This window comes from Vitis riparia, chromosome 4, assembly GCF_004353265.1.
Source record: "Vitis riparia cultivar Riparia Gloire de Montpellier isolate 1030 chromosome 4, EGFV_Vit.rip_1.0, whole genome shotgun sequence".
NCBI classification, from domain to species: domain Eukaryota; kingdom Viridiplantae; phylum Streptophyta; class Magnoliopsida; order Vitales; family Vitaceae; genus Vitis; species Vitis riparia.
The window spans coordinates 18,052,000-18,070,235 of NC_048434.1; the positions used below are offsets into that span (position 1 = coordinate 18,052,000).

At 33.3% G+C, this 18,236-nt stretch overlaps 2 protein-coding genes across 4 annotated transcripts; both read right to left on the reverse strand.

Annotated features, from left to right (window-relative positions):
• Positions 1-80: 80 nt before the first annotated feature.
• On the reverse strand, positions 81-4,687 carry LOC117912539 (lysM domain receptor-like kinase 4). Of its 3 annotated transcripts, none has more exons than XM_034827153.1 (5): positions 4,124-4,687; positions 3,947-4,017; positions 3,720-3,869; positions 372-2,610; positions 81-218 (listed from the first exon to the last, which is right to left on the reverse strand). In XM_034827153.1, the coding sequence occupies exon 4, from the start codon at positions 2,335-2,337 to the stop codon at positions 421-423; it is 1,917 nt and encodes a 638-aa protein (XP_034683044.1). In that variant the 5' UTR covers positions 2,338-2,610; positions 3,720-3,869; positions 3,947-4,017; positions 4,124-4,687; the 3' UTR covers positions 81-218; positions 372-420. The 3 variants fall into 3 exon arrangements, with proteins under 3 accessions (XP_034683044.1, XP_034683043.1, XP_034683041.1); XM_034827152.1 differs by lacking the exon at positions 81-218 and having other exon boundaries at positions 282-2,610; positions 4,124-4,231; positions 4,488-4,687; XM_034827150.1 differs by lacking the exon at positions 81-218 and having other exon boundaries at positions 282-2,610.
• Positions 4,688-11,758: 7,071 nt separating this feature from the next.
• Positions 11,759-12,845, reverse strand: LOC117912207 (probable calcium-binding protein CML41). The gene has a single exon (XM_034826708.1). The coding sequence runs from the start codon at positions 12,804-12,806 to the stop codon at positions 12,246-12,248; it is 561 nt and encodes a 186-aa protein (XP_034682599.1). The 5' UTR covers positions 12,807-12,845; the 3' UTR covers positions 11,759-12,245.
• Positions 12,846-18,236: the final 5,391 nt, after the last annotated feature.

The window sequence follows — 18,236 nt, forward strand, 5'->3', positions numbered from 1 at the left end:
TTGAGCAGGGATAATTTACGGGAAGGTTTCAAAGGCAATAATGTAAAACTTGAGATGATGTTCATGTGGGGCAGCTCCAATGGATCTGAAAGATGCAAGTTCATGTGTGTCTATAATGCTGATACACTTATTCTGAAACATAGGCGTAACCTCAGTCCCTCCTCTATCAGTGAACTAATATTTCAGAGCACTCTTTAAAGGACCAGGCATTTTTTTACCTGCAGAATAAAGAAATAGTGACCATGCTAAGCAACCCAAAGCACCTAAATATGACAGAGGCCTTTAGGAATCTAAACTTCAGACTGATTATAGATGCAAGAAACTAGCAACAACATAACAAGGAAAATGGGAAGGAATGTAAGAAATATTACAGAAATTCAGATATCGACCTCCCCATAAGGAGATTGCCAGCAAAAAACTCTAACTGGAATTTTGGTATCCTGAGACATTATTAGACAATTCCCAGGTCACTGAAGTGGTCAAGGTTCTTGACAGGGCTTGCACTATCTCAACCATATCTGGGCGACTTGCTGGAGATTTCTTTAAGCAGCTATCTATCAATCTGATCATAACAATGGCAAGTTCCAAAGGATAATTCCCACTCAGGGAAGGATCAATGAAGTTCCTCAACTTCTCCTTTCCATCTCCCTCATGGAGCACAGCAACTAAGACATCTGGTAGGTGCATGTTCTCACCTTCATATAATGCAGCAACTTCTTTCCCTGTAAGCATCTCCAGCATGAGAACCCCAAATGCATAAACATCAAGCTTTGTGGAGACCAAACCATTCTCCAGATACTCTGGTGCCATGTAACCTCTTGTCCCAATGATATGCCTGGTTAAGGCAAACTGACCCTCCTGCCCCTCTGCTGACCTTGCTAAACCGAAGTTAGCAATCTTAGCCCTGAAGTCACTATCAAGAAGCACATTACCGCTTTTTATGTCCTTGTGGACATAGGGAGGGCTGGTATAGCTATGGAGATAGTTAAGCCCTGTGGCCACATCCAAAGCAATTTGAATTCTCTGCATCCAAACTAAAAACCTGCTGTCATCATTGTTGTTATAGATCCAATCAGTCAAGGGTCCATTAACAGCATACTCATGGACGAGGTACCAATGCCCATCATTAAAACAAATGCCAGAGAGGCGGATGACATTGAAATGGTTGATCTTGTTTAGTAAAGCTATTTCATTTGACACCTCTCCATCCATTTTCTTTATGGCAGCCAAATCCCCTTTAATCGTGCCACGGTAAACAGACCCCTTTATCCTACAATTGGGGCTGAAATTATCAGTTGCAGATTGTAGTTCTTCAAATTTGTAAACTTTGAGGGATTGTGCTATGCTAGATATACTCTCCAAGAACTCATGCTGTTCCTCCTTAAGTGGTTTCTCACATGCCTCAAAGCTATCTGAGATAGCAATTGGATCAGTTTTCTTCCTAGTTTTCCTAAAGAATTTGAAGAAAATAACAGAGCCAAACAGCAATACAAGAGCACTTCCGGCAACAACTCCAACAACGACATAAACCCATGTTTTCTTCAAGCTTTTACTTGGGGACGATACAGCAGTTGGAGGTGGAGGTGCTGGTGGCGGCGGCGGCGGCGGCACTATAGTTTGGGAACTTGAGGGCAGATTTTGCAGGGGAATTAGAAGGGTAGTAAAGGGATAAATGTTGGGGTTTTGCTCAGAAAGCTCATTAGCTTCAAGAGTCATTCCAGTATCCACACCAAATCTCACACTAATGCTTGAAACATAATCACCAGAAGCGACCAAGTAACTCATGAGATACTTGACACCCACATCACTTTGGTTCTTGGTAGGACAAGCACACCTAAGAGGAACAGTAAGCTTCGTACCAGTATATATATTAGTAGTTAGAGAAGTTCTTTGACTCCGGAGAGCTTGACATGTAGAGAGGCCTTCGAAGGTGTTATTTGCTATCAATAAGTAGGTATCTCCATGCTGAACAACATAAGAGGTGTTTGCCTGAGAGAACTCACCTGAACAGGAGCAATTGACTGGAACAATGACCTCTTTCTTTGTTTCAAATGTAGCAGTCTCATCAACTGAATTGATTTGGGCAAGCTGAGATGGGTCAGACCCCAGAAGATCAGATATGGAAGAAACATCGTTATATGGGGGTTCAGATCTGAAGATAAGGAAAGCTTGGCAACTAGCGTTGACACCATTGCAGGCGTAACCAAGAACAGAAGTTAAATTATTGTTGTCGCAGTCTGTTGTACCCTTTCCCACATATGATTGCTGAGCAAGAATGGAGGAAGAGAAAGAAATCAGAGAAAGAGTAAAGACAGAGATGAAGGATAGCCAAGCCATTTTGATTGAACTGGGAAGACTTCACGAGGATTGAGGTCTTCTAATTACAACATGGGGTCGTTGGTGTGGTAGTTTACGTTTCTATTAGGGAAAGTTCAGAGAACATGTCCCATTATCTCCAAGAAGATTTTTTCTTGAAACAGGGTGGAATGAAATGCAGTAGTTGTTAATTGGTTGACCATCTCCATTTCTATAATTTATATGCTTTGCTTGGTGCATCTCTCCTTTGAAGTGGTATCCAGCTTTGTTTAACTAAGCGCATCAAACATTTGTCTAAAAAAATAAAAAATAAAAAATTAGAAGTTAGACTCTGAATGGTGAAGTTCCTTGTAATTTCAATGCCGCTAGGCCCCATCCCGCGAGCAGAAGCATGGAGTGGGAACTTGCTGTTTAGCCCAACAAGTACTGAAAGTGAAATGGACTCTTAATGGCGAAAAGCATGCGAGAAGTTTGACTATGGGGCTTATGGATCCAATCTCCCCCAGTGGGCGGTAGCATCCCACATATAATGGTTCAACGGGCCTAACCCATTAATCTGGAAAACTAAACTGTATTGGATCCCGAGAGGAAAGGAAATAGCGAATTTCAACCCTTTCATACTTGGGGCCAAGAAAAATGCTGTCCAATGTTTTTCTACATCCGTGGGGTGATTGAACCTTTCTCCTTACACAGCGACAGTAATCTGAGAAGAAAAAAAAAATCTAAGATGGGCCCTATTAGGATAAGCTGTAACCACTGACCACATCTCTACAATAGAATAGTTCTTGGCCTTTTGTGTTTGTACATTTTGAACTAAATTACTCGTTTACAATAATAAATGCAATTGCAGCATGAGCAGGTGAAATGATTCCAACCACCAATATCTCACATCAAACCCATTTGGGACCCAGCAGGGATTATTTCCCTTTTATCCCTACAGAAGTGACCTTCCACCTGTTGAATTGCTGGCCTGATGGTAAAGGGGTGGGACACATCAAGAATTCCCAGTTCCCAATGTTGCTTTTGTATATTTATTAGCAAAGGGATGAACGGTAAAGAAAAAATGGAGAAAGCTGAAGATAGGACTCGAAGTGATATCCTGGAAGATTTATTCTAAAGGAATAATCAGCTGGTCTCTATCTCAATTATGCGTACTAAAATTCCTGCAAAGGTTAGTGTCCCAGGCTCATTTTACCAAAGACATAAGTTTGCAGAGAAACTGATGGATGGAATTAAAATTCTCATTATAGAAGTATGGAACCCAATAAAGAGCTTGAAGTTGGAAGCCCAAAGCATCACCCTAGAGAAACTCCATCCCTACCAAGATCTCAAACATAAATACAATATTGTAAAGAAGAAGAGGAAAGAGATACAAACAGAAAAACCAAAGCAGAGTAAATTACATTCACATCTGCTGCATCCTCCAATTCCTCGAATCTCTGTTATCACAAGACACACTCCCAGTAGGAGACAAAACACACCACCAACAATGCTATCACGCAGTCCATTAGCCAGCCAGTCAGGAGTGGCCACCAATAGGATAAAACCAGCAACTGCAGATATTCATATCAGCACCATGGCAATGATAATTTGATTAGATGAGTTGCTGTGGTCTAAGAGAAATTCGAACCTGGAAACTTCCGAGGGAAGAAGAGATTTGCTGCAACGGCAAGAAATGCAAACCAACGTCCAATTTGCCCCCTGCAACATGGGATTGGTAGTTTCAGTATATGTAATGGCAGAATATATATATATGATATATCAGAGACCAAATAACATCGAAATTTTTAAGGAAATCGGAAAGCACCTAACAATATTCAACGGCACTGCAGGGAAACTCGTTAGAAGAAAGAGGACCAAAAGGGAACTTTGGATGGATGATCTCCGCCCTACGTGATTCAAGATTAACAAAAATCTACAACACAAAACCAAATAAAAATGCAAGTATTTCCAAACCCAGATCCCAATGTTAATGGAAAGTGGAAAATATTAACAAAAACCTATAAAACAACATAAATAATAATAATAATAATAATAAAATAAAAAAAAGAGGAGGAAGAAGAAGAAGAAAATACTTGAAGGATAAGAAGTGAAAGAGACTAAATTGTGGTTCCAATGGATTAAAGGGAAAAAAAAACGTAGAAGAAAAAAAGAGCAGGATGGCGACTGACGTGGCAGATATGGTTCCACCCCACTGAAAAGCGGCGCGACCCCCAGTCGTGGAGGATGAGAATGTTTGCTGGGAAGAAGATTGGGAAGCAGAAGCGGCATCAGCGTAAGCAGCAAGTGCGAGAGCATGGGCTATGGCCACTGTATCCACAATTTTCATTTCTAATTACAGTCAACGGATGCAGATGAATCTGCCACCGTAGACGGCTTTTGATCCCTAGGTTTGGCTTCTTCCCTGCCCATCCGATGCTCTCTTTCTAGGTTACTTGCATCACACGTGGCCCTCATGCCACCCTTGGATGTGATTTAACTACTTTTTCGATTTCCTGACGTATCAAAGAGTTTAAGAACAAAATAATCCATTTGTAAAAAAAAAATGGTAAGAATAGTACCATCTCAATATATTTATCAAAGTAATATTTTATATCCATGTAAGCATTCACATGAATTTTTTTTTTTTTTTTAAGTGTAAAAACTACAATGGATAACTATGGTTTTAAAAGTTTCAAAAATATCCTTAAAACCACAGTTACAAATTATGATTTTATAATTTTCCTTAAAATCACATTTACTAAATGTGATTTCAAAATTATTTTAATCCACCTCAGTTTTAATGGTAAAATATTTTTTTATCATAATAACCATTAAACCACAATTAATAAGGAATAACCTAAAATCATAATCATTCACATTATTTTTTATATGAAAATATAAAATTTTAAATAATATAAACAATTTGTTTAATTATTTTAAAATTTAAAAATAATATAAAAAAATAATTTTCTTTAATTCATATGTGATAAAATTCATAAAAAATAAATTATTTACCATAAATATATAAATTTTTATGGGAATGCATGTAGGCCAAATTATTTTCTCAAAATTTCAATGAAAATATATATATATATAGTTTTAAAACAGCCGTAAAGAAAAAAATTATTAAGGATAATTTGTAAAAAAAAAATAGTTTTAAATTGACAATAGAAATTTGTAAAAAAAATTCTCCATTTTGAAACGAACTTTAAGGAAATTTGGTACATTGTTAAGAAATTTTGGTACATCCATAATTTACACTAAAATTAAAAATAAAAAAACAAATTTCTAAAATCTCATATTTTTTTAGTTGATGTATGACTATGTGAGTTCCTTTAAAGATAAGTGTGAAACCATAGTCTATAACGGTGGTTTTTAGGATATTTTTAAAACCACAGTTACTAATTGTGGTTTTATGATTATTATGATAAATAATATTTTAAAAATAATATTAAAATCATAATACCATTCAAACGGGGGTGGATTAAAAATAATTTTGATACAAAAGATTACTTTGACAAATATTTTGAGATGGGTACCATTCTTACCATTTTTTTTACAAATAGATTATTTTGGTCTTAAAATCCATATCAAACTTTTGGTTATCAAATCCAGTTTTCTCATGGCATAAAGAGTCTAGCTCCTAAAATTTTGATTAGAGAGAGCGCGAAAAATAATGGTACTTAAAAAAATGGATTTTATTATAATTAATTTTTAAAATGAAAAATATTAAATAAAACCAAATAGTTTATTCATTTTAAATCTAATTTTAATTTTATTTTTATTTTTTATTTTCTTCTTCTTTTCCTTTTATTCTTTCCTCAAGTGTAGACCCCAAGGATACAAAAAAATGACTTTTTTATTCTTCTGACCACCTTGGAAGCGGGCTGCTTTGGGCGGCCATGGGATGGGACTGGATGAGCTAGTTGTGGTGGCCAGACAGGACGACTTGAAAGGAAAACTAGTCAGGAGTTTTTAGGTTGGGAAGGAAGGGGCGTGAGGAGGAACATCGAGAGAAGGGGAGCTTGAGGGGCAAACCAGAGGGAGAGATAACCAAAGAGTGAGCCAGATGTTTGCTGGGAGTCGGTTTTGGGTGATAGCTTGAAAAGAAACAGGAGGGCAGCAACGGAGTGGGATTTTTCTGGGAAGAAAATATGGAGAGTGGGTGTAGGGTTTTTATGGTAGATAAACGAAAAGGAAAAATATGAGCAAAGGAAGTTGAGAGGTGAAAACAAGGGAACTCTATGGGGATTTTTTTTGAGAAAAATGAGACAACTCACTTGAAGCAAAGGTAGCACGGATTGGGAGGAGGCTCTGCAGGTGAGGTTTTTGTAATCTCCATATCCTTTATTTCTTTTACATTGTTTTACTCTCATTTTTAGTCGATTCTCTCAGCATTATTTGTTGTTTAGGTACGATTACAAGAGATTCTATGACTTCTTGCTGATCTAGGATTGATTGTAAATTTCAAACTATTTTGTTCTCCTATGTCTTTCGGCTTCAATTTGATTTAGATGTACATTTCTCTCTCAAATTTCTGCAATTTTTTTCGTCGAATTCCCAATTAAATCTCACCCATCTTTCTCTTATTTTCTTTTCACTTTTTTTTTTTTTTTTTTTTTCTGATTCTCTGTTCCAACAAGTGATAAACCATTCCCTACTTCCATGAAGATCTAGGGTTTCTTCCACTTCATCAATTTCAAATCTGAACATTTTTGCCTCAAATTTCTGATTTTTTATGCTCTTGATTCAATGCGCCGAGCATTGGTGTTGTGGTTCATCTAGGTCGCTTTGAGTGATCGACGCTTGTTTGATCTAGGATTATTTTGATTTTGTTTTGTGGATGAGAGATTCAATTTGGCTACGATAATATGGAGATAGTTGGCGATGTGGTGTCTTTGGACACCGAATTGTTGCAGCTGTCGGAGATGTCGCCTTTTGCTCTCAAGTCGAACCCTAGGTTCTCCGATGAGCTTTTTGATCAATGGCTTTTGCTTCTTGAGATTAACCTTCTGGGTTGGACGTACACTAGGATTGCATCTTGGCTACCTAATAGTCAGAGTCAGCCTTACCGATAAAGATGGAGTTGGTTTCTTATGATTCAATCCTAAGTTGAACTTAATGAGGCTGCATTTGATTTCTCTTTTGAATTTAATCAATTGCAATTGTTGAATTTGGAAACGTGTAGCTAATTCTCGAAGAAACTAAAATTGGTATTGATGGAAGTTAGATATTTGGTGGTTACTAGTAGTGACTAATTCATAGGGTTTGTATTTGATGGTGATAATGATTCTAGTGGAGGTGGTAGAAAATTGGTGGCAGTTGGCTTATGCTAGTGGTAATTAACAAATTGATGGTGGGCCAGTCATAAAGTTCACATGCCTTTTTCCCCATCCATCTCCATGTCGGCTTTTAAAAAATTGCTTTTCAAAAAAATCTTGTTTTGACTCCACAATTTTTCACCTTTTAGGCTTTTTTTTTTAGGTCCCAAATTTCATTTTTCAATAATTTTCCAAAGTTCCAAATTTATTTATTTATTTATTTATTTTTAAATTCCACTTCCGAAATAATCTTCTAAAATCTAATTTTAAATTTAGTTTACAAAACTTTAATTCTCGAAATTCAATTCTCCAAAACTCCAATTTTTAACTTTAATTCTTCAAGATTCAATTCTTGAAATAATTTTCTAAAATTCTAATTTAATTTAATTTTCATCTTTAAATAATCCTTCAAAATTCCGATTTCCAAATTTAATTTCCAATTTCCAAAATTACAACTTTCACATGTATTTATTTAATCATTATTATTTTATTTATTTATTTATTTACTTATTTTTAAAATTCCATCTTTAAATAATTCTTCAAAATTTCGATTTCCAAATTTAATTTACAATTTTCAAAATTCTATTTTTCACATTTATTTGTTTAATCATTATTATTTTATTTATTTTTCAAATTTCATATTTAAATAATTCTTCAAAATTCCAATTTTTAAATTTAATTTTCAAAACTTCCATTTTCAAATAATTTTCAAAATTCCAATTTTCAAAACTTCCATTTTTAAATAATTTTCAAGTTTCCAATTTTCATAATTTAATTTTCAGAACTCCAATTCTCAAATAATTTTCAAAATTCCAATTTCTTTCAAATTTAATTTTCGAAATTCCAATTCTTAAATTTAATTGTCGAAACTCTAATTTTTAAATAATTTTCAAGACTTCAATTTCCAAATAAATTTTTGAAAAGTCTAGTTTTGTTTTTGAATAGTTTTAATTACACTCATTTTTTCAAATATTTTTAATTCACAAGTTTTCTTTGATTTTCAAATAATCTCTTATTTTCCTTGATTTTTTTTTAATAGGCATGAATATGATTTTTCATAATTTTAAAACAATGGAATTTGTGAAACTAATTCATGAAAGATAAATTGGGCTTTGGTGGGGGCCCTACATGTGATCTCTTTTGATTGTCAATTGTTATGCTTAATGTATATTGTTTGATTTTCACCTTGCTCTTTGATATGCATGTGATAATTTTATACTTGAACTAACCTTGTTTCTATGATAGCGCAATATTACTTGCTGTCAAGATACGCTCTCACTCCCACTTTGCTTATTCTCATACATGATTCATTTTATTATTTGACCATTTCATTGGTATCTATTGATTTCTTAGTTAATTGTCATGTTTGCCTCACCTTACTTAGTAAAGACTCGTTTTTAGGGGCTTAGAGGGGTGCTTTCGATTTTTTTACCGTACCTTTCCAATTAGTAACCTGACCCCCAGACCCGACTCGATTTTTCATAGACCCGCTTTTCCAAATAAGGAGTCGCACTTATGTTTTTTTCTTTCTTATTTGTTTTCTCTTTAAAAATAAAACAAAAATAAGTGGCGACTCCAAGTCATTTTCTTAATAAATAAACCTTTTTCGAATAAAAATCGAGTTCGTCATCGAGTGGAATCGCATAAGCAAAAATGCGGAGTCCACATCAGGTTTTTTAAAAACCGAATTCAACTTAAAATTTTTAAGTATGAATCGAATTTTAAAATCATTTTAACATGTATTTTGAATGAATTCCTTAGGATTCAATTTTGAATTTCATAAATATTTATTGCATATTGTGTATAAATGGAAAATAGATATGTGAAAATAAAAATCATAAAGGCTTTTAACAGTTTTAGAAAAAAGTAATGTTTGAAAAAAATATATATAAATTGTAGGAATAAAGATGACTTTCAAAATAATTATCGATTTATTGTAAATTGGTTCAAAATTAATGTTTTAAAAATATTTAAAACTAACATTTGACAATGTTGATTTTAAGATAACTTCAAATTTACTCCACATCCAATACCGACAATATTGTTTTAAGAAAACTTAAAATAAAATAAAAAAGTAATGCTAGTTTTAAGACTTTTGCAAAATTATTCAAAACCAACCATGTTAAAGTTGGAGTAATGTTGGTTTTAAGTCTTTTACAAAATTGTTTTTGTGAGTTATTTAGTTAAGTTGGTAATTTCAAACAAAATTTCTAAGTATCTCTTAACTTACTTTTTTCAAATTAGAACTACTTACCTAATGAAGATCAAGTTATTGAATTTGTTAAAAGACCAAGGTGTATGTAGTTGGAGTTATATAAAATTGAATCAATCACATCTTTGAAATTGTTGTTTTTTTGTAAATATTTTTTTAAAGAGTTGGGAAGTTTGAGAGGTATTTTTTTTTTTTTTACTAAGTATTCAAAATATTATGTTCTACGATCGATTCAACTTTATGTCGGATCAATCCAAGTAGCTCTTTCTTAACATTATTTCAATTGTTGGATTGAGGGTTTCGTTCAATTTAAATAGCAAAAATTGTTTCTTGAAATGTAGAGAAACCAGCAACTGTTCTCCTTATGCTCTCTTGTATTACCAAATTGAGGGTGTTAGGTTATTGAGAAAATCTTATTTTCTTCTAATTTTTCAAGTTGTTTTTAATGAATTTTCTTGAGCAAAAAAAAAAGGTTTATTCCTATTCATTTATCTCTTATTTTTCGGTTTAATTGGGTTTGGGTGAAAACTTATTTTCTTTTTATGTAGATTCAAGAAGAGGTTGAGATCGAACTTAGTGTGAGCTCCAAGTATGCTTTAGAAGATGTAAAGTCGAAAATGGAAATGTACTAATCAAGTGGTCCGAGAATGATTGATAAGTTTAAGTTATGTAAAATCTTGTATTCCTTTTTTATTTTTCATAATAGACATTTTCAATTGATAGTAGACTTATGATTTTTTATCTCTTTGAAGATTTTTCACATAAATTTTAGTGTCATTGTCTTTTTTTTCTCTTATTCCACTCTTTGATTTATTTTTAGTTTTAGTTTTCATTTATTACTTATGGATATAAGTTGAATGGATGAACAATAAGCTGAAATAGGTATGGTCTTCTTTGATATCTTGAATATTTTTTCTATTAATTTATTTTAATATAGATATTTAGTAGAAATTGAAATTTGTGTTATTGAGAAATTGTTCTTATGAATCGTGTTGATAAGTGTTGAAGTATGTACATGTGACTTACATTTGAAAATGATTGGGAGAGTCTTGTTGCATTTAAACTTGCACGTGATTTTGATTGAAGAAAAATTGTGAAAAATCTTTTTGAATTGGTTGAAGTCCAACAACAGAGAGACTAGAACCAACATTACCCATTGAGGTTTTAGACCAATTTCAATTTTTTTTCCTAAAACCAATATTGGTAAGCAAGGTTTTAATAATATAACCAACATTAATAAGTACTGATTTTAATTCGCACTAAAACCAAAGTTCATATTGGAGTGTTGTAATATGTGGCTCATATTGAGTGAAAGACATAAAAAAAAGATGGACAAATATCATTGTTCCGTTCCGTTCCACTCAAAGAGCGTACTCCTACGGTACGGTTTAATGGTATTTTTAGAATTTCAATAATTAGTATAAATACCCTTTTTGAGTAACCCTATTTTTGGATTTAGTGAAAGTATTATTCCTTGTTCCTATGGGCATAGTCATTCTGTTGAATCATGTTAAATCTGTGTATTTTCTTTTATTTTTTCTTAAATTTCTTCATTTGGAATTGTTGTAGTAATCTCAACATGGAGTCTATAAATAAAATATTACTAAAAAAAAGACCATTTCTTTTTCAAAATACTAAAACTCGGCTTTTAACCATTTTTTTCCCTTTATTTCTCATCATTTTCAAGTTTTACAACAGCAAACAATTCCAAGTATCATTCCAGAGAGGACTGGTTTGAGCATCAATTGGAAGTGAAAAAGTAGTATACAGTTTGTCTCCAATCTCATGTCAATCTGCAGATCCTAATCTGCTGAATCTCGGCCCAAACTTCCAATGAAGAGTTTTGCCTCCACTAGATGATCAGGTCATCAGGTCCAAACTTGAATCAACATGGATTTTCCTTAAGGTTTGATGTAACTATCTATAGTGAATCATAATCTGTCCGTGATTCCACAGATCCATTCAATATATATGACAAAGATCGGCGAACTCGTGAAACTTCTTTTACAGGCAAAGCCAAATCGACACTGCTGCTTTAACTTAGCTTCACTTTCTTCTTTTACAGCTAAAGCCAAATTGACACTTCTTTACCTTTGCTTCAGTTTTGAGACTCCGGACAGATGGGCCTCCTCTCATCATATGACTTTGTTGCTCTACCCATGAGTGCAACCATGCAACAACCTGATCACCCCCATTTTTTTCTTTCTTTCTTTTTTTTTTTTGGGAAGAAACCAATACACATAAACCATGATTAATTACAAACATATCAAGCAAAGCAACAGTCGTATTCTATTTACAAACTACACTTCTTAATCAACAAAAAACAGCAAGCCGATTTTCTTCAATTCTATACCGAATAAGGACAGGTACGATGATGAGGTGTCTTTTTATGTTTTGATTTATTTAATATGATGTTAAGCCATCATTTGATGAAACTCCTGGAAATCCAGCACTCCGTTGCCATCTATATCGAACACTTGAATCATGGCGACGCACTCGTCGTAGGATTTCTCATCTCCCAGGCGATTGAACATCCTTTGCAAGCCTTTGGGGGTTATGCACCCAGACCCCTTCTCCAATTCGAACATCTCAAAGGCCCTTTTAAGATCCTCCTGATTCCCGTCTTCCCTTTGCATCAGCTTCACAAAATCCTGAAAGTCCAACAGGTTGTCACCGTCCGTGTCCAGATCATTGATCGCTGCTTGAGCCTCTTCGTGTGACATGTATTCTTGAATGGATCCAAAATAGGCTCTAAGCTCTAGTGCTGAGATCTTTCCATCCCCGTCGCTGTCAAAATGTCGGAAAACTTGTTTCAGCTCATCCTCCTTTGCGCCACCTTTCGGCTGAAGGGAACACGAAGGGGAGGGAGGAGAGCTTGACGCCGAGCTGGACTTGGGTGAACGCCTATGGAGACTTAACCTGAGACTCCTGTTAGAGAACCACCTTGCTGGTTTGAGAACTATTTCCGCCCCCATTGGAAAACAAGAATAGATTGTTTCATGGAAATAAATGGCATGTACCTGCTTATATAGAGTGCAAGGCTATGAAATTCGCCTGAAATGAAAACTTAATTCAGAATAAAACCAAGATGGGACTTGCAATGAAGCTGCGAGGAGAAGAGGACTCGTGATTACGTGAAGCTTTTGCGTGGGAGGAAATTGCATGGTAGTTTCCTCGGGGTCCCAATTGACAGCACCACCAAATCTAGGAATATCCTTTCACTCTCCTCGCAAGTGTCGTACAGAACACCCTCCAAACTCCCAAATCTAGTTGCCAGATTTTCCCAATTCATGTGCCTCAACTACTAATTTATTACCCTTCGGCTTCAAATGCCACCCCTACATCATATACTTGACCGTCGTATTCCAATATAGGGTGAGGGTGTCCGTCAAGCGCCTAAAAGGCCAGAATAACAGCGGCCCATACTCCTGCAGAAGGAGAGAGGACATTTTGACCTGATAAATATTCGTATGTGGATGTTAATGATTTTTATATACAACAAAGTAGGTTGTGATGTTGCAAACACGGGTTCTCTAGTCTTTATGATCTATCATGACTTCTGGCCCAACGCGCTTGTACATGCGTCTCCTCTTCTTTTCATGTGCTGCCCTCCCTGCAAAACTTTGAATATTTTCAGCTTTCTCAAAGACCAAGACCACACAACAATATTTCTCTTTCCATCCCATGACTAAAAAAAGTCTTAATAAATTTAGTGTTTGTAATTTATTCTTAAAACAATATTTTTTTAAAATAATCTCAAGTGCATGGTTTGTAAAGAGCAATTTTGCAGAATTTCTAAGCTGTGGGAAAGATAAAAAATCTATGAGTTGTGACAACGTAGTGCTTCTATTTTTAATGGTGGGAGGGATTGTCGATTCTGATCAAAGCTAGTATGATGTGACAAATATAAAATTTATATATCATTATAATTATAATTAATTACAAAACATAATGAATTAAAAATTATTAAAAGATCTCGATTTTTTACTTTTAACATCAAATGATCAAATCATAACAAGTGCAAATTTATTAGATTATTAATATTTTTAATTTTACTACATGGTGCAAATATGATAGATTTGAAATATCATTTTCCAAGGCTTTGCTCTCTTAATATATTCTTTGTCACATTTTTTGTGATCATATATAATACTTAGATAGATAAATAAGTAATTAAATGGAAGATAAAATCTCTTTAATTAATATCACTTTCAAACAAGTTTTAGCATTGTGAAATTTAAGTTATTAAAAAATACTACAAATATATAAAATAAATATACAAATAAATGATATTAAAGTATAAAAAAATTAACTAAGGTATTCATGAATGGATCGTAAGTTGAATACAAATAAATGAAATCAAATTACATATGTAGTTTGTTGTGATGGGGTGGTGTTTGTTTCTTCTCAATTAAATAGAAAAATGTAAAATATTTGACTTTTTCTATACTAATATTAATTAATATAATTAAAATAAATTTGTTATTAATATGTTCAATTTAATTATATTGATTGATATCAACGAATTTGTTTCAATTGAATAGAAAAAAATCAAATATCACTTGGTCTTAATTTTTTTTTATTAATATACCAATTGAGTACTATATTGAGATCTTATAAAATATTTTCATATTAGTTGTCCAATAACCCAACATAAAAAAATGTTTTCTAATCTTGAAAATACATTTAATAAAAAACATTTTTTTTAAATATTATCAAAATAAGTTTTTTTAGAATAATTTTAAGATATTTACAATTATTTTTTGTATAGACTTTGTAATTAATAATTGAAAAAAGAAATACTTTGAAATTTTTTTATATTATACAATACCTTATATTTATGAGAAGCTTTATTATAGCCTACGGGCCCCACCGCATCTTGGCTTTTTCTACAAGTCTTCGTCCAATTGTCTTGGTCCAGCCCAACCTTAAAAAATTAAAAGATAAAAATAAAAATAAAAATAAAAATAAAAAGATGGGATGCCCTTTTTCCAACCAACCGCCAAAAGTATAGAAAGGTAAACTTTTTTTGTCTGAATGAATAAAAGAAGGAAGGGATAGAAACCACTCGATTTTAGATTAGCTTTGCATTGACTTTTGAGCCCATGGGAATCTAAGTGCGGTCTTCGTGCACTCATCTCTATGGTCATCATATAAATAAAATTTATTTTTATTTTTATTTTATTTTAAGAAAGAAAATTCACACACAAAACAACAACCAATCATGTCATCAAAAAGTGATTAGGAAAAATCTCAAATAGAAGAACATTTCGCTTCAATGAATGCCCGATTTGAATTATACACTGTACAAAAATCATTTGAAAATAATTGTTCTTACTATATCATACATGGTTGAGAGTTACTAATCTCAATTGGTGTCGGGAGGCAAAGATCAAACTTCCTACAAGATTTCCTACAAGTTATTATATCATACACGCATTATTTTTCTATTTTATTTTGCTAATTTTGCATGATGAAAATTTAAGAAATTTGTGCGTACACCCACTAATACATACTTAAGAAAAATTAATGCATCTTGAAGAAAATATGGCACATTTGTATAAAAGTTATGTACATGAGTTATTTGACATTAATTAATGACAGCAATTTATATTTCTTATCCCATAATGCACAGCTGAAAGTTACTAATGTCAATTAATATAAAAAAGAATTAGATACATGTTTCTTAAATTCTTATGCATTTTTAAAAGAACTGGTATATCTTGAAACAAATGTGGTACATTTTATAGGAAGATTTGGTACATTCTAAGATTTATCCAATTTCTCTTGAGAATGTACTAGAATTTATGAATGAGGTACCTAATTCCTTTTGATATTAGTCAAGTGTAAAAACCTTCAACCATGCATAATGGGGAGGGAATATGGATGATTGTCATTAATTAATGACAAATGACACTTTTATATACTCTTCATTAGGAATGGCAATTTGGCGGGTCAATTGGGTCACCTGCCCCGCCCCGCCCCTATTGGGACGGGTATGGGATAAATTAATCGGGTATGGGATGGGTATGGGAAAGCTTTGTGAAACCCGAATCGGGTTCGGGGCGGGTATGGGTTTGTAGTTACCCGCCCCGCCCCGGAATTAGAATTACCAATTTACCCTTAAATATTATAAAATACCCAAAATCTCCTCTGTATATTTAATTTATTCTTCCTAGATTTTTAGGGTTTCTCTCTCTCGGAAGAAAGAGTTCGTCTTCTCAGTTCGAACGGCCTTGAAAGCAAAATCTTTGCTCTAAAAACTAGATTTGCAATCTCGTAAACAAGTGATTATTGGAGTTCTTGTGGATTCCTTCATTCCAAGTAAGAAAACCCTAATTTTTTGAAGCTTTGTTAAAAATTTGGCTTGTTTTTCAATTTTTTTTGGTTTTAGTTTATGGGTTTAGGGTTTTTCTCTCTCGGAAGAAAGGTTTCGTCTTCTCAATTCGAGCGGCCCTAAAATCAAAATCTTTACTCTAAAAACCAGATTTTCAATCTCGTAAACAAGTGATTATTAGAGTTCTTGTGGATTCCTTCCTTCCAGATAAGAAAACCCCAACTTTTGAAGCTTTGTTAAAAATTTGGCTTGTTTTTCAATTTTTTTTTGGTTTTAGTTTATGACTTTGAGGTTTTTTCAATTGTTTATCAGTAGATTTGTAATTTATATGCACTCTTGGTCTTCGTCTTATATGTATTTTTCAGTTGAATTAATTTTTGTCTTTGGCTCTTATTGTTCATGTTTCTGACATTATTTTTCACCCTGTCCAAATCAATTTCATCCACATATAAACTGATTTTTGGGGTTTATACAAATAAGAATGATGATTTATGGGGTTTTCATTATTTTAGGGTTCAATTTTGGTATTCACGTTTTTGCAGAAACAAGTTGTTATAATTTCATTATTTTAGGGTTTAATTTTGATATTCATGTTTTTGCATAAACAAGTTGTTATAAGAGAATGATCTAATTTCATAGATGAAAACCCTATTTTTTTTTTTCTAAACAACTTCTGGAAACATATTATTCATGCTTCTAGAAACATACAAATAGAATTTTATTGTGGTTAAATTGGTTTCAAACTATTTCAAAATATCCTAAGGATTCAGCAAAATGACATCAGAAGGGGAGGAAAATTTTTTCATGCCAAGTACTGGTTCTAATCCAGCTACAGGTAGTACTTCAACTACTGATGGATCATTGACATGTAAAAAAAGAAAGCTGACTTCAATTGTTTGGAATGAGTTTGAGAAAGTCATAATAGATGGACAAGATTATGCTATTTGTAAGCATTGTAAATCAAAACTCATGGCCGATAGTAAGAATGGGACTAAACATTTGCATGTACATTTAGATAGGTGCATCAAACGGAGAAATGTTGATATTAAGCAACAATTTTTAGCAATAGAGAGAAAAGGCTATGGAAAAGTGCAAATTGGTGGTTTCACATTTGATCAAGATATCTTAAGAGAGAAGCTTGCACGTGCAATTATATTGCATGAGTACCCTCTTTCAATTGTTGACCATGCAGGCTTTAGAGATTTTGCTAGTAGCCTTCAACCTTTGTTTAAGATGGTTTCCCGCAATACAATTAAGGATGACATAATGAAGATTTATGAGTTTGAGAAAGGGAAAATGAGTAGCTACTTGGAAAAGCTTGAAACTAGAATGGCTATCATAACTGATATGTGGACATCTAATCAGAAGAAAGGTTACATGACTATCACTGTGCATTACATTGATGAGTCTTGGTTACTACATCATCATATTGTAAGGTTAGATATGTTATTTGTTCAAGTTTTCAATTTTTATTTTATTTTATTATCATTTAATGATGTCACTTATATTAATAATATGTTTTTTATATATCGTTTAATGTAGGTTTGTTTATGTGCCTCCTCCACATACAAAAGAAGTTCTTTCTGATGTGTTATTGGATTTTTTATTGGATTGGAATATGGATAGGAAACTATCTACAATCACCGTGGATAATTGCTCAAGTAATGATGACATGATTGATATCATCTCAGAGAAATTATCTTCAAGTGGTTCACTTTTATTAAATGGAAAAATCTTTCATATGCGATGTGTAGCACATGTCTTGAACTTGATTGTGAAGGAAGGTCTAGATGTCATGAGAGTAGAAATTGAAAAAATTCGTGAGAGTGTTGCATATTGGTCAGCAACACCATCAAGAGTGGAAAAGTTTGAAGATGCAGCTTGCCAATTGCGTCTTCTATGCAACAAGAAGCTATGCCTTGATTGTAAAACACGATGGAATTCTACATACTTGATGCTATCAATAGCTATAACTTATAAATATGTGTTCCCACGTTTGAAGCAACGTGAAAAGCTCTACACCACAGTGCCATCAGAGGAAGAATGGAATTTAGCAAGAGAAATATGT

Coding starts and splice junctions, on each gene's coding strand:
- LOC117912539 (XM_034827153.1), bottom strand. CDS start 2,337: ATGGCTTGGCTATCCTTCATCTCTGTCTTTACTCTTTCTCTGATTTCT.
- LOC117912207 (XM_034826708.1), bottom strand. CDS start 12,806: ATGGGGGCGGAAATAGTTCTCAAACCAGCAAGGTGGTTCTCTAACAGG.